The sequence below is a fragment of the Erythrolamprus reginae genome, chromosome 1 (genome assembly GCF_031021105.1).
Source record: "Erythrolamprus reginae isolate rEryReg1 chromosome 1, rEryReg1.hap1, whole genome shotgun sequence".
NCBI lineage: Eukaryota > Metazoa > Chordata > Lepidosauria > Squamata > Dipsadidae > Erythrolamprus > Erythrolamprus reginae.
The window spans coordinates 424329350-424342537 of record NC_091950.1 but is presented as its reverse complement, the minus strand read 5'-3'; the positions used below and the strand labels follow the sequence as shown (position 1 = coordinate 424342537).

The 13188-nt window shown below is 48.1% G+C and overlaps 1 protein-coding gene across 1 annotated transcript in view; it reads right to left on the bottom strand.

Moving 5' to 3' along the window:
- Window positions 1–11920, bottom strand: part of MYO18A (myosin XVIIIA) — a 201529-nt gene extending 189609 nt beyond the window's left edge. The window contains 1 exon segment of the mRNA XM_070735473.1: window positions 10838–11920. Within this exon segment, the coding sequence (XP_070591574.1) occupies window positions 10838–11842 (1005 nt within the window). The 5' untranslated portion in view covers window positions 11843–11920.
- Window positions 11921–13188: the final 1268 nt, after the last annotated feature.

Sequence of the window (13188 nt, the reverse complement as noted above, 5' to 3'; positions counted from 1 at the left end):
TCGATCACATACTCAGCTGCTGCAAAAAGATCGCACAAACTGACTACAAGCATAGACATGATGCTGTGGCACAGATGATCCACTGGAACTTGTGCCGGAACTACCATCTACCAGTGGCAAAGAAGTGGTGGGATCATAAGCCCGAAAAAGTGGTCGAAAATGAGCAAGCAAAACTACTGTGGGACTTCCGACTTCAGACTGACCGAATTCTGAAGCATAACACACCAGACATTGTGATTGTGGAGAAAAAGAACGTATGGATCATCGGACATCGCAATCCCAGGAGACAGCAGAACTGAGGAGAAGCAGCGAGAGAAATTAGTGAAATACGAAGATCTAAAAATCGAGCTGCAACGACTCTGGCATAAGCCCGTGAAAGTGGCCCCAGTGGTCCTTGGCACGCTGGGCGCAGTGCCAAAGGATCTCAGCGGACATTTGAAAACCATCGGAATTGACAAAATCTCCATCTGTCAATTGCAAAAGGCCGCTTTATGGGATCGGCAAACATAATTCACCGCTACATCACGCAGTCCCTAGGCACTTGGGAAGCGCCCAACTGGTGATGAAATACGAAATCCAGCATAGTGATCTCGCTGGCTGCGTTGCACTGACATCATCATCATCATCATCATCATCATCATCATCATCATCATCACAACAACAACAACAACAATAGTACCAATAACAGTAACAGTAACAACAATAGTAATAGTAATATTACTAAAGTCCTCGGAGGGGGCGGCATACAAATCCAATTAAATAAATAAATAAATAAATAAATAATAGTAATAACAATAGCAATAGTAATAGCAATAATAACTTCCCACCCAGCATCTACCGAAAGAGCTCCATATAAATATATAAATGGTCCGATTACAGGTGGTCCTCAATGTACGGCCATAATTGAGCCCCAAATTTCTGTCGTTGAGTGGGACATTTACGTGAGCTTTGCCCCCATTTTACGACCATCCCTGTCACTGTTGTTAAGCAACTCGCTGCAGTTGATAACTTAGTAGCAGGTTTGTTAAGTGAACCTGGCTTCTCTACTACGTTTGCTTGTCATGACCTTGGGGCACATTCGCTCCAGTACAAATCTTACACTCCTGGTTGTCCCAGCTTTGTGACTGCCAAAAATAGCCATCGTTCTTCCTGCGCTTAAGGACTTTGGACCTAATGAGGAAATTGCGAGTTCCTCGTGGTCAGTGAAGTGCTTCTCCTTTCTTAACTACCCCTCTAAGGGGGTTATGACCCCGCAGGCGTTACTAGCTGGGTTTTGTAAGGCTCGGCAGAGTCCACTGTTTTCCAACCGTTCTTGCCGTGATGTCACCTGGAAGTCTATAGCCAAAGTATACTGCATGAAAGTGAAGCCAACACACATGAAGTCTAATACACAGAATAGAAATAACAACATCTGGAAGACAGCCTGACCTTGACTTTATGTTAGAAGATGACTTGGATAATTTGAAAATACTTAGTGAATTAATGCTTGCATACCGGCCTTCCTCCAACAGGAATCCAACAGGTGCATTGAGAATTCTAGTTTATGAAATTTTGCATTTAGGAGTGTTGTGGTTAGCTCAGGCCCAGCTCCTGCCCCAAGAACTGTGGATGTGGGGGAGACATCCACATGCTGCAGGCCTGTTTTGCCCCCGGTGGAATCTGCTGATGAAGGCTCCTCTGACCAAGAAGACATGAGTGACAGAGAGGAGGAGAGTGTGGCAGACAGCTCGGAAGGAGATCAATTATCTAGCTCCTCCTTGGATTTGGAACAAGAGTTAATGATACAGCCACGCATGCGGAGAGCGATGCAAAGGCAACAACAACTGAGAGATTATTATCAAAGAAAATGAGGCCACCTGTGGTTGGGTGGGGCTGTGGTCATTAGTGAGGCTGCGATAAATAGCAGCCTGTGGGTTTGGCCATTGTGGAGGATTATCTGATCGTGGTGTTTCGTGACTGCTTTACTGACTTTGACCTTTTGTGTGCTGATTTTTCCCTGCTTTGAAACTAACCCAGAGCAAAGTGTGTTTCACTCTGTGAAAGAAGGAGGACTGTGAATTGCCTCACAGCTGCAAGCTAAGTATCACAGAACTGATAAGGGACTTGTACAAATTACCAGTTTGTTTGGAGACAAGGGCTCTTGGCTATACCAAAAGAGGGCTTGGGTTAAGTGAATTTTCATTATAAAGAACATTGTTTTGAATTTTCAAACGTGTGTGTGTCTGAAATTGTACCTGTGAATTTTTGGGAGAAGTCTACCAGAGAGACCGACAGAACAAGGAGAAGTCTGGACTGCAGGCAGTTCTTGGCTTGCTTTTGTTTAGCGACCGTTCAAAATTACAGCGGCATCCCCCGTGGTCACATAATCAAATTCAGGCGCTTGGCAGCCAGCATGTTTTTATGACGGTTACAGTAGGGTCACACCATCACCCTTTGCCCGCCGAGAAAACTGGATCTGCTTAACAACCGCTTGATTCACTTAACAACCATGGGGGAGAAAAGGTTGTAAAGTCAGGCACGATTCACTTAACAACCACCTGACTTACATATGTCCCTGGTCCCAAGGATTTTATTTATTATTTATTTATTAAATTTGTATGCCGCCCCTCTCCGTGGCTCACAGCAATAGTAGAACACAATGTAAAATACAAATCTAATATTTAAAAAAATTAAAAAAACCATAATTAAAAAACATACACACAACATACCATACACAAATTATATAGGCCTGGGGAAGATGTCCAGTCATACAATTCTTTTTTTTTCCATTTATGATTGTAAGGCTCTCAGAGTTGCCCTGAAGTCAGACGGGCAGCCAATACATTTGATAAATAAATAAGTGAGAACTACCTAGTCTGTGCCAGAAAACTCCTTTCGCCAGCTGCAGCCCCATAAATCGGCTGACCTACAAGCCTTCAAGCCTTCATTGTTCCCTGAAATGAGGTTTTCTCAACCTGCATTTCAATTAGCAATTTAATTATAGGGTGAGACTGAAAACAGCTGTACAGCTGTTTCACGGTGAAGTGGACATTCTTTAAGTCAAGCTGACATACACAGCAAGCGTGTGGAACTTTTCAATTACACAACACTTACAGCTGCCTCTCCCCCCAAAATACCCCCCCAATATCAAAATTCCCCCCATTGTATAGAGCGCTGGTGAGACCCCATTTGGAATAATACTGTGTCCAGTTCTGGAGACCTCACCTACAAAAAGATATTGACAAAATTGAACGGGTCCAAAAGACGGGCTACAAGAATGGTGGAAGGTCTTCAGCATAAATCTGACCAGGAAAGACTCAATGAACTCCATCTGTAGAGTCTGGAGGACGGAAGGAAAAGGGGGGACATGATCGAAACATTTAAATATGTTGAAGGGTTAAATAAGGTCAGGAGGGAAGTGTTTTTAATAGGAAAGTGAACACAAGAACAAGGAGGCACAAACTGAGTTTGTTTGTTTGTTTGTTTGTTTGTTTGTTTGTTTGTTTGTTTGTTTGTTTGATTGATTGTTTGTTTGATTGATTGTTTGTTTGTTGATTGGATTGGATAGGATTGGATTTGTATGCTGCCCCTCTCCGTAAACTCGGGGAGGCTAACAACAACAATAAAACAGCAATATGACAAATCTAATATTTAAAATAATTAAAACCCCTTATTAAAAAAACCAAACATACACACAAACATACCATGCATAAATTGTAGAGGCCTAGGGGGAAGGGAATATCTCAATTCCCCATGCCTGACGGCAGAGGTGGGTTTTAAGGAGCTTACAAAGGCGAGGAGGGTGGGGGCAATTCTGATCTCTGGGGGGGAGCTGGTTCCAGAGGGCCAGGGCCACCACAGAGAAGGCTCTTCCCCTGGGGCCCGCCAATTGTTTAGTTGACGGGACCCCAGAGAAGGCCAACTCTGTGGGACCTAACTGGTCGCTGGGATTCGTGCGGCAGAAGGCGGTCCTGGAGATATTCTGGTCCGATACATGAAGGGCTTTATAGGTCATAACCAACACTTAATTGTGACCAGAAACTGATCAGCAACCAATGCAGACTGCGCGAGTGATGGTGTGACATGGGCATATTTAGGGAAGCCCATGATTGCTCTCGCAGCTGCATTCTGCATGATCTGAAGTTTCCGAACACTCTTCAAAGGTAGCCCCATGTAGAGAGCGTTACAGTAGTCGAGCCTCGAGGTGATGAGGGCATGAGTGACTGTGAGCAGTGAGTCCTGGTCCAGATAGGGCCACAACAGGTGCACCAGGCGAACCTGGGCAAACGCCCCCCTCGCCACAGTTGAAAGGTGGTTCTCTAATGTGAGCTGTGGATCGAGGAGGGACGCCCAAGTTGCAGACCCCCTCTGAGGGGGTCAATAATTCCCCCTCCCCAGGGTGATGGATGGACAGATGGAATTGTCCTTGGGAGCAAAACCCACAGCCACTCCGTCTTATCAGGGTTGAGTTTGAGTCTGTTGACACCCATCCAGACCTCAACAGCCTCCAGGCACCGGCACATCACTTCCACTGCTTTGTTGACTGGACATGTTGGAAGTTACAGCCCAATGGATCTGGAGTTTAAACCAGAGTAGAGAAGGCTGAGAGTTAAATGTTCTTCATTTGTGATGAAATGTCAGAAATATTAAGAAACATAGAAAATTGGCGGCAGAAAAAGACCTCCTGGTCCCTAGTTGGGGGAAAGATCAAAAGCAATGTGAGAAACTGAGACAGTAGGAGATGCTTGGAACAAACTTCCAGCAGACGTGGTTGGTCAATCCACAGGAACTGAATTGAAACCTGCCTGGGATAAACATAGATCCATCCTAAGATAAAGTACAGGAAATAGTATAAGGGCAGACTAGATGGACCAGGGGGTCTTTTTCTGCATCAATCTTCTATGTTTCTAATATTTCTGACATTTCATCACAAATGAAGAACATTTAACTCTGACCTCCAGCCTCTCTACTCTGGTTCAACTCCAGATCCATTGGGCTGTAACTTCCAAAATTCTCAGCCCACCAACATCTGGCTGGGCTCGAGGTGGGGAAGGCTCCCTAAAAGAGGCTGATATGTAGCTTTTTTCCCCCAGCCCTGACTAGCTGCTAACAATCTTCCCAGCTCTTCCTTGCAGGCTCTTCATTGTTTCTCTCTGCAAAGAATGTTTCCCAAGCCCCTAAGTCTTTGCAGGGTTTTTTTTCCATTGCTCTAACTTGCTCTGAATACTTGATATTCTTTCTAATCAGGTGCTAACAATCTTCCCAGCTCTTACCTTGCAGGCTCTTTCATTGTTTCTCTCTGCCAAGAAATGTTTTCCAAGCCCTAAGTCTTTGCAGGGTTTTTTCCATTGCTCTACTTGTTCCAAATGTTTCTTTCCAGGTGCTAATAATGTTCCCAGCTCTTACAGACTTGCAAGCTCTTGCATTGTTACTCTCTCTGAATAAAGTTTTTTGAAAGCCCTAACCAGGGGAGAAAATAAGTATGCTGGCTGCCGATCAGTTTCCGGTCACAATTCAAAGTGTTGGTTATGACCTTTAAAGCCCTTCATGGCATTGGACCAGAGTACCTCCGGAACTGCCTGCTACCGCACAAATCCCAGTGACCGATAAGGTCCCACAGAGTTGGCCTTCTCCGGGTCCCGTCGACTAAACAATGTCGTTTGGCGGGCCCCAGGGAAGGGCCTTCTTTGTGGCGGCCCCGGCCGTCTGGAATCAACTCCCCCTGGAGATTAGAACTGCCCCCACCCTTCTTGTCTTTCCTAAATCACTCAAGACCCACTTTTACCGCCAGGCATGGGGGAGTTGAGACACCTCCCCCAGGCTTTTTATACTTTATGTTTGGTATATATGTGTTGTTTGGTTTTTAAATATAATAGGTTTTTTATATACTTCTTTTTAATATTAGATTTGTTCCACTATAATATTGTTTTACTATTGTTGTGAACCGCCCCGAGTCTCCAGAGAGGGGTGGCATACAAATCTAATTAATAATGATAATGATGATGATGATGATGATGATGATGATAATGATAATAATAATATAATAATAATAATAATAATAATAATAATAATAAAGGACACTAGCCAGATGAATACCAGGTAAGCTGATTCTTTTCCCTATTTTCCTCCCCAAAAGCTAAGGTGCATCTTATACTCCGAAAAGTTTGGTAAGTCTAAGAGTTATTGTTGTTGTTATTGTTGTTGTTGTTGCTGTTGTTGTTGTTATTATTATTATTATTATTATTATTATTATTATTATTTAGATTTGTATGCCGTCCCCCTTCCCAAAGACTCGGATCAGCTCACAACAACAAAACAGTACAAATCCAATGATTAAAACAATTTAAAACCCTTTAATATAAAGGGTTATGGATGACGTAACCTCGTTGGGTCATGAAACATCTGCAAGAAAATAACACAGCTCTGAGAACACCTGGCTTTTTTCCAAAGGTGTTTGAACGCCCAGGTCATCTGACTTAGGAACAGACGTCGACCGACCTGTTTGGTGCCTGCTGCTGGAGTCTCCCAACAGTCTTCAAGGACGCTCAGGTCTACCAGGCAGTGCAACTGTCCGTCACCCTCAACACACCCAGCCAGGAGATTATCAGAAAACAAGGCGCAGTCCCAAAGTCCTATCTAAGCTCAACAGGGATTTTAACCAGGAGCCTCCAGCAAACAAACCTAGAGGGGGGGGGGGGCACAGTGGAAGTTTTTAAAGTTAGGTTTTTTAAGGATTTATGTATATTAAGTGGATTGATTTTACTACTGTCTCCTTAAATATGCTGTGAGCCGCCCTGAGTCCAAACAAACAAACAAATAAATATTGTTGTTAATGGTTGTGTGCTGATTTTATGTTGTTTTATAGCTTTACCGTTGTGAGTCCTTCGGGATAGGGCAGCATGTAAGTCAAATAAAATAAAATAAATCAATGAAATTAAATAAAAGCAGATTCTTGCAGCCTCCTTGACATCTGTCAATTGATTTCCATCTGTGTCTCATGACTGCCGCATCATCTTGACAGTTTCATTTCCGAGTGGATTTTTTAAAAAGTTGGATTTTGCTTTGAGTCAGAGAGAATTCCATGCCGTGTGTTTCCCTTCCACTTGTGTGTGGAAACACACAAATACACACACACACTCACACACTCTTATTCATTCTTTCTCCTGTCAAACCACTTCCTTACATGAGAAGCCCTAGGAGGGGTTTCTCCAATGTGATTAAATAACACTCTGATATCACTAAAATGCCCCTTAGAACAGTTGGGAAACACTGCCTTAGAAGACACTACAGTATTTATTTAAAAAATAATAAAGGTAGAATTAAAAAATACAGGGGGTATCCCTCAACCTACGGCCACAATTTGATGCGGCTATAAACTGAGCCCTCCATTTATGTCGCTAAGTGAGAAAGAGCTTGCAAGCCAGTAAGAGCTGGGAACATCGTTAGCACCTGGAAAGAAACATTCAGAGCAAGTAGAGCAATGGAAAAAACCCTGCAAGGACTTAGGGCTTGGAAAACATTCTTCACAGAGAGTAACAATGAAAGAGCCTGCAAGGTCAGAGGTGGGAACATTGTTAGCACCTGGTTAGGGCTGGAAAGAAGCTTATTTGGAGCAAGTTAGAGTAATGAAAAAAACCCTGCAAAGACTTAGGAGGACTTGGAAAACATTCTTCACAGAGAGTAACAATGAAAGAGCCTGCAAGGTCAGAGGTGGGAACATTGTTAGCACCTGGTTAGGGCTGGAAAGAAGCTTATTTGGAGCAAGTTAGAGTAATGAAAAAAACCCTGCAAAGACTTAGGAGGACTTGGAAAACATTCTTCGCAGAGAGAAACAATGAAAGAGCCTGCAAGGCAAGAGCTGGGAGCTAGCAGCTAGTTAGGGCTGGGAGGAAAAAAGCTACATACGGAGTATAAGACGCACCCAAACTGAGAAATGCGGTACTTGTAAGCGCCTACCATCGTATTCAGTACCCTATTTACTTCTCAAAATGTCAGCCTTGAACCAATCCTTATTTTGAAGGGAATTTTGCCCGAGGGACTTTGGGTAGCCTTTTTCTCAAAATAGCTTTTGCCAGGAGGAAGAAAATACATTTTGAATCACCACCAGCCTTTCTAAAAATATGCATCTATAATGCACATACCAACACACAGACTCCGCACACACGCTGGAAACTCCTCGGTCCAATTTAAGGTTCAACAGCCACTGGGTCCCTTACTGGCTTGAACAAACTTGCTTGTGAGAAACGGGGTTCAAAGGATTCTCGGGTGCGAAGAGAACATTTTTGACAACACAACGTCTGGGCTGTCCCCATCACAGTGAATAGTGTAGCCAGAAAAACAACTTATTTCCTCCACACTTCTAGGTGAGTTGTGAAAAACTGGATGGATTTGCAAAAATTGTGCCTTGCCTATTGAATTTAAATCCTCGTCCAAGCACACAGCGTGAAGAAATATCATTTATTTGTTAAGCCTACAAATCTCGCAGTTAACTAGAAAAACCAGCCAGCATTCCAGATTTTTTCTCAACTATTCTTGGTCTATACCTTGGCAACAATTCCCAGAATTCCCCAACCACCCATGCAATTTAAGAACTGTGGACCTCAATTCCCAGAATTCCCCAACCCGCATAGCTGAAGCCCACAAGTCTTAAAGTGACCAAGGTTGGATACCTCTGGTCTATACAGATGAATCTTTTGGGGAAAGGCACCCCACAGAATCCCCATATCTTTCAAAACTCGTTCAACTCCCCCCAAAAAAACCTCTGGCATCATGAAAACTGCAGAAGTGCAGAATTAAAATTTTCCCCAGCTTTCTTGCAAACGTTTGAACAACAACAAGCGTCCCGCATCACTTGCAAAATAAGAAAAAAACAGTTCTGTACGGCAAATTTTTCATAACACAACTGTCGGCGTGGAAGGTTAACCGCGATGGTCCCACAACACCAGAGAACGGGCATTATGAAGTCCCATCAAGGCACCCCAGGGGTCAAGATACAGTGGCACCTCTACTTACGAACTTCATTCGTTCCGTGACCAGGTTCTTAAGTAGAAAGGTTTGTAAGAAGAAGCAATTTTTCCCATAGGATTCAATGTAAAAGCAAATAATGCGTGTGACTGGGGAAACCACAGGGAGGGCAGAGGCCCTGTTTCCTCCCAGGAGATTCCTAGAGAGGCCCCACGGAGGCTTCTCCCCGCCTTTTCTGGCCCTGTTTCCTCCCAGAAGATTCCTATAGAGGCCCCATAGAGACTTCTCCACGGCTTTTCCGGCCCTGTTTCCTCCCAGAAGATTCCTATAGAGGCCCCACAGAGACTTCTCCCTGCCTTTTCCGGCCCTGTTTCCTCCCAGGAGATTCCTAGAATGGCCCCACGGAGGCTTCTCCCTGCCTTTTCCGGCCCTGTTTCCTCCCAGGAGATTCCTAGAATGGCCCCACGGAGGCTTCTCCCTGCCTTTTCCGGCCCTGTTTCCTCCCAGGAGATTCCTAGAAAGGCCCCACGGAGGCTTCTTCCTGCCTTTTCCGGCCCTGTTTCCTCCCAGGAGATTCCTAGAATGGCCCCACGGAGACTTCTCCACGGCTTTTCCGGCCCTGTTTCCTCCCAGAAGATTCCTATAGAGGCCCCACAGAGACTTCTCCCTGCCTTTTCCGGCCCTGTTTCCTCCCAGGAGATTCCTAGAATGGCCCCACGGAGGCTTCTCCCTGCCTTTTCCGGCCCTGTTTCCTCCCAGGAGATTCCTAGAATGGCCCCACGGAGGCTTCTCCCTGCCTTTTCCGGCCCTGTTTCCTCCCAGGAGATTCCTAGAAAGGCCCCACGGAGGCTTCTCCCTGCCTTTTCCGGCCCTGTTTCCTCCCAGGAGATTCCTAGAATGGCCCCACGGAGGCTTCTCCCTGCCTTTTCCGGCCCTGTTTCCTCCCAGGAGATTCCTAGAATGGCACCACGGAGGCTTCTCCCTGCCTTTTCCGGCCCTGTTTCCTCCCAGGAGATTCCTAGAATGGCCCCACGGAGGCTTCTCCCTGCCTTTTCCGGCCCTGTTTCCTCCCAGGAGATTCCTAGAATGGCCCCACGGAGGCTTCTCCCTGCCTTTTCCGGCCCTGTTTCCTCCCAGGAGATTCCTAGAATGGCCCCACGGAGGCTTCTCCCTGCCTTTTCCGGCCCTGTTTCCTCCCAGGAGATTCCTAGAAAGGCCCCACGGAGGCTTCTCCCTGCCTTTTCCGGCCCTGTTTCCTCCCAGGAGATTCCTAGAATGGCCCCACGGAGGCTTCTCCCTGCCTTTTCCGGCCCTGTTTCCTCCCAGGAGATTCCTAGAATGGCCCCACGGAGGCTTCTCCCTGCCTTTTCCGGCCCTGTTTCCTCCCAGGAGATTCCTAGAATGGCCCCACGGAGGCTTCTCCCTGCCTTTTCCGGCCCTGTTTCCTCCCAGGAGATTCCTAGAATGGCCCCACGGAGGCTTCTCCCTGCCTTTTCCGGCCCTGTTTCCTCCCAGGAGATTCCTAGAATGGCCCCACGGAGGCTTCTCCCTGCCTTTTCCGGCCCTGTTTCCTCCCAGGAGATTCCTAGAATGGCCCCACGGAGGCTTCTCCCTGCCTTTTCCGGCCCTGTTTCCTCCCAGGAGATTCCTAGAATGGCCCCACGGAGGCTTCTCCCTGCCTTTTCTGGTTAGTTTCAGAGGCTCAGGTTTGTAAGTGGAAATGGTTCCTGAGAAGAAGCAAAAAAATCTTGAACACTTGGTTCTTATCTAGAAAAGTTCATAAGTAGAGGCGTTTGTAGGTAGAGGTACCACCGTACGCCGCTCGGCCACAAGGATGAAGGAACCCACCCCTTCCGTCAGCCCTCCCCCTGCCCGGCGCGAGCCACCTACTCACCTCAAAGGCTGCTCCTTGGGCCCGCTCACCGTTCTTCAACCAGCAGCGACTCAGCTCGCTCAGTTCCAAAATCGGCTGCACTTTCAACCTCACCGTCTCGCCCGACTGCCGGATCATCTCCACAATTTCGTCCCGGGATATATTTTCCACGTTGCGCCCGTTGATTTCCACCAGCCGGTCGCCCGGCACTAAGCCCAAGGCCAGATCCTTGGTCCCGGCACCCGGCTCGGCAAAATGCACCACTCGCCGATAGACGTGCCCGTCAGCCGCCCGGTCCAACATGGTAGTACGACGCAACGAGAAGCCGAAGTCTCCCGTGTCGCGCCGTTGCAGCTCCAGCTGGCGGGGCACCGGGGGCTGCGGAGGCACCACCACGGGGAGCTTCAACTCCGCCGGGAACCTCTTGCTCACCAATTCGGGCAGGCGGGTGCGTGAGGCAGAGGCCGGAGGGGCGCAGGGGGGCGTCCCGGCGCCGTGTTTCGATAGCTGCATCTCCAGGGTCCGCGTCTCCACCTGCGGGGAAGGGGCGGCCGAGTGCTCGGAGGGAGTGGAGGTCTCGGAGGCGCTGTCGTCACGGCTCTTCTGGGAGAAGGAGAACCTCTTGACGATCATCTGCGAGTTCTGCTTGGCCAGCGAGCCGAACTTGGCGGCCCGCTGTAGCACCGAGCCTTTGAAGTTGCCGTCGTCCACTTTGAGGTCGTCGCTGGAGCTGGCCGTGCTGAGGTGTCCTGAGTCCAAGATCACGCTGCCCCGATTACTGTCTGAGTCGATGTCAGTAAGGTGGAGGTCCGAGCCGCTGGCCACTTTGATGGGGATGGGGTTGGAGATCTCCAGGCGGTTCTTGGCATCCTTCTTGGAAGACCGGCTGAGGTGGAAGAAGCCGCGGCGAAGGCTCATCTCCTCCAGGCTCTTGAGCTCGGCGGCCGACATGCGTTCCTTCTTCTCCTTCTCCTTCTTCTTCTCCCTCCTGGACCCGTCCCGGTCCTTCTTGATTAAGTGGAACATGGCGGAAAGCACCGAGGTCGAAGGTCAAAGAAGCCGGATGTTCTCAGTGAAGGACTCTGAAATCTTCATCCAGCCAGGGCACCTGCGATGGAGACGAGCGAGAAAAACATTCGAGTTAGCAAGGTAAGTATTCCTAAGCCATCTACCTGTCTCCTGAAGGAGGAGGGAGAGAAGGGTGGATGGGAAGAAGGGACAGGGGGAGGGAAGAGAAGGGAAGAATGAAGGGGGTGGAAAGGAAGGAGGCAGAGAGGGAGGGAGGATGGGAAGGAGGGAGGGAAGGTGGAACTAGAGATGGCATGGGAAGGGGAAGGAAGGAGAGATGAGGGAGGAAGGAGATGGGATGGGGGGAAAAAGGGGAGGGAGGGAGGAAGAAGGAAAGAGGAGGAGGAAGGGAGGGAAGAAAGGAAGGACGGAAGGGAAGAGGAGGAGGGAGGGAGGGAAGAGGAGGGGGAGGGAGGGAGGAAGAAGGGAAGAGGAGGAGGGAGGGAGGAAAGGAAGGACAGAAGGAAGGAAAGAGGAGGGGGAGGGAGGGAAGAGGAGGGGGAGGGAGGGAGGAAGAAGGGAAGAGGAGGAGGGAGGGAGGAAAGGGAGGAAGGACAGAAGGAAGGAAAGAGGAGGAGGGAGGGAAGGGAGGGAGGGAAGAGGAGGAGGGAGGGAGGAAGAAGGGAAGAGGAGGAGGGAGGGAGGAAGAAGGGAAGAGGAAGAGGGAGGGAGGGAGGAAAGGAAGGAAGGACAGAAGGGAGGAGGGAGGGAGGGAAGGGGAGGAAGGGGAGGAAGGAAGGAAGGGGAGGAAGGAAGGAAGGAAGGAAGGAAGGAAGGAAGGAAGGAAGGAAGGAAGGAAGGAAGGAAGGAAAATGGATGGATGGTTGTCTGGCAGTAGGTACCATACACACTGCACCGGGATGGCACAGTGGTTAGAGTGCAGCACTGCAGGCTACTTCAGTTAACTGCTAGCTGTAGTTCAGTGGTTCAAATCTCACCACCGGCTCCAGGTTGACTCAACCTTCCGTCCTTCCAAGGTCAAATGAAGACCCAGGTTGTTGGGGGCAAGAGGCTGATTCTGTCAACTGCTTAAAGAGGGCTATAAAAGCACCAGGAAGTGGTAGATGAGTCTAAATGCTATTGCTGTACGAAATCGATTGCTTTACACTTAGTCCTTTACTTGCGACCCATCAACGCCAACAGACACCCCAAAAGCTACTTCCAACCCAATCTTGTTTGTTGCACAGACTCTGTAGCCGGCTTCCCACGTGACATTCCATGGTTTGCTAAAAGCATCTCCCCCACCCCCACCCCCACCCCTATCCAGAATGGCTCCCTAGAGAAGCGTCCAGAAATCAATAATC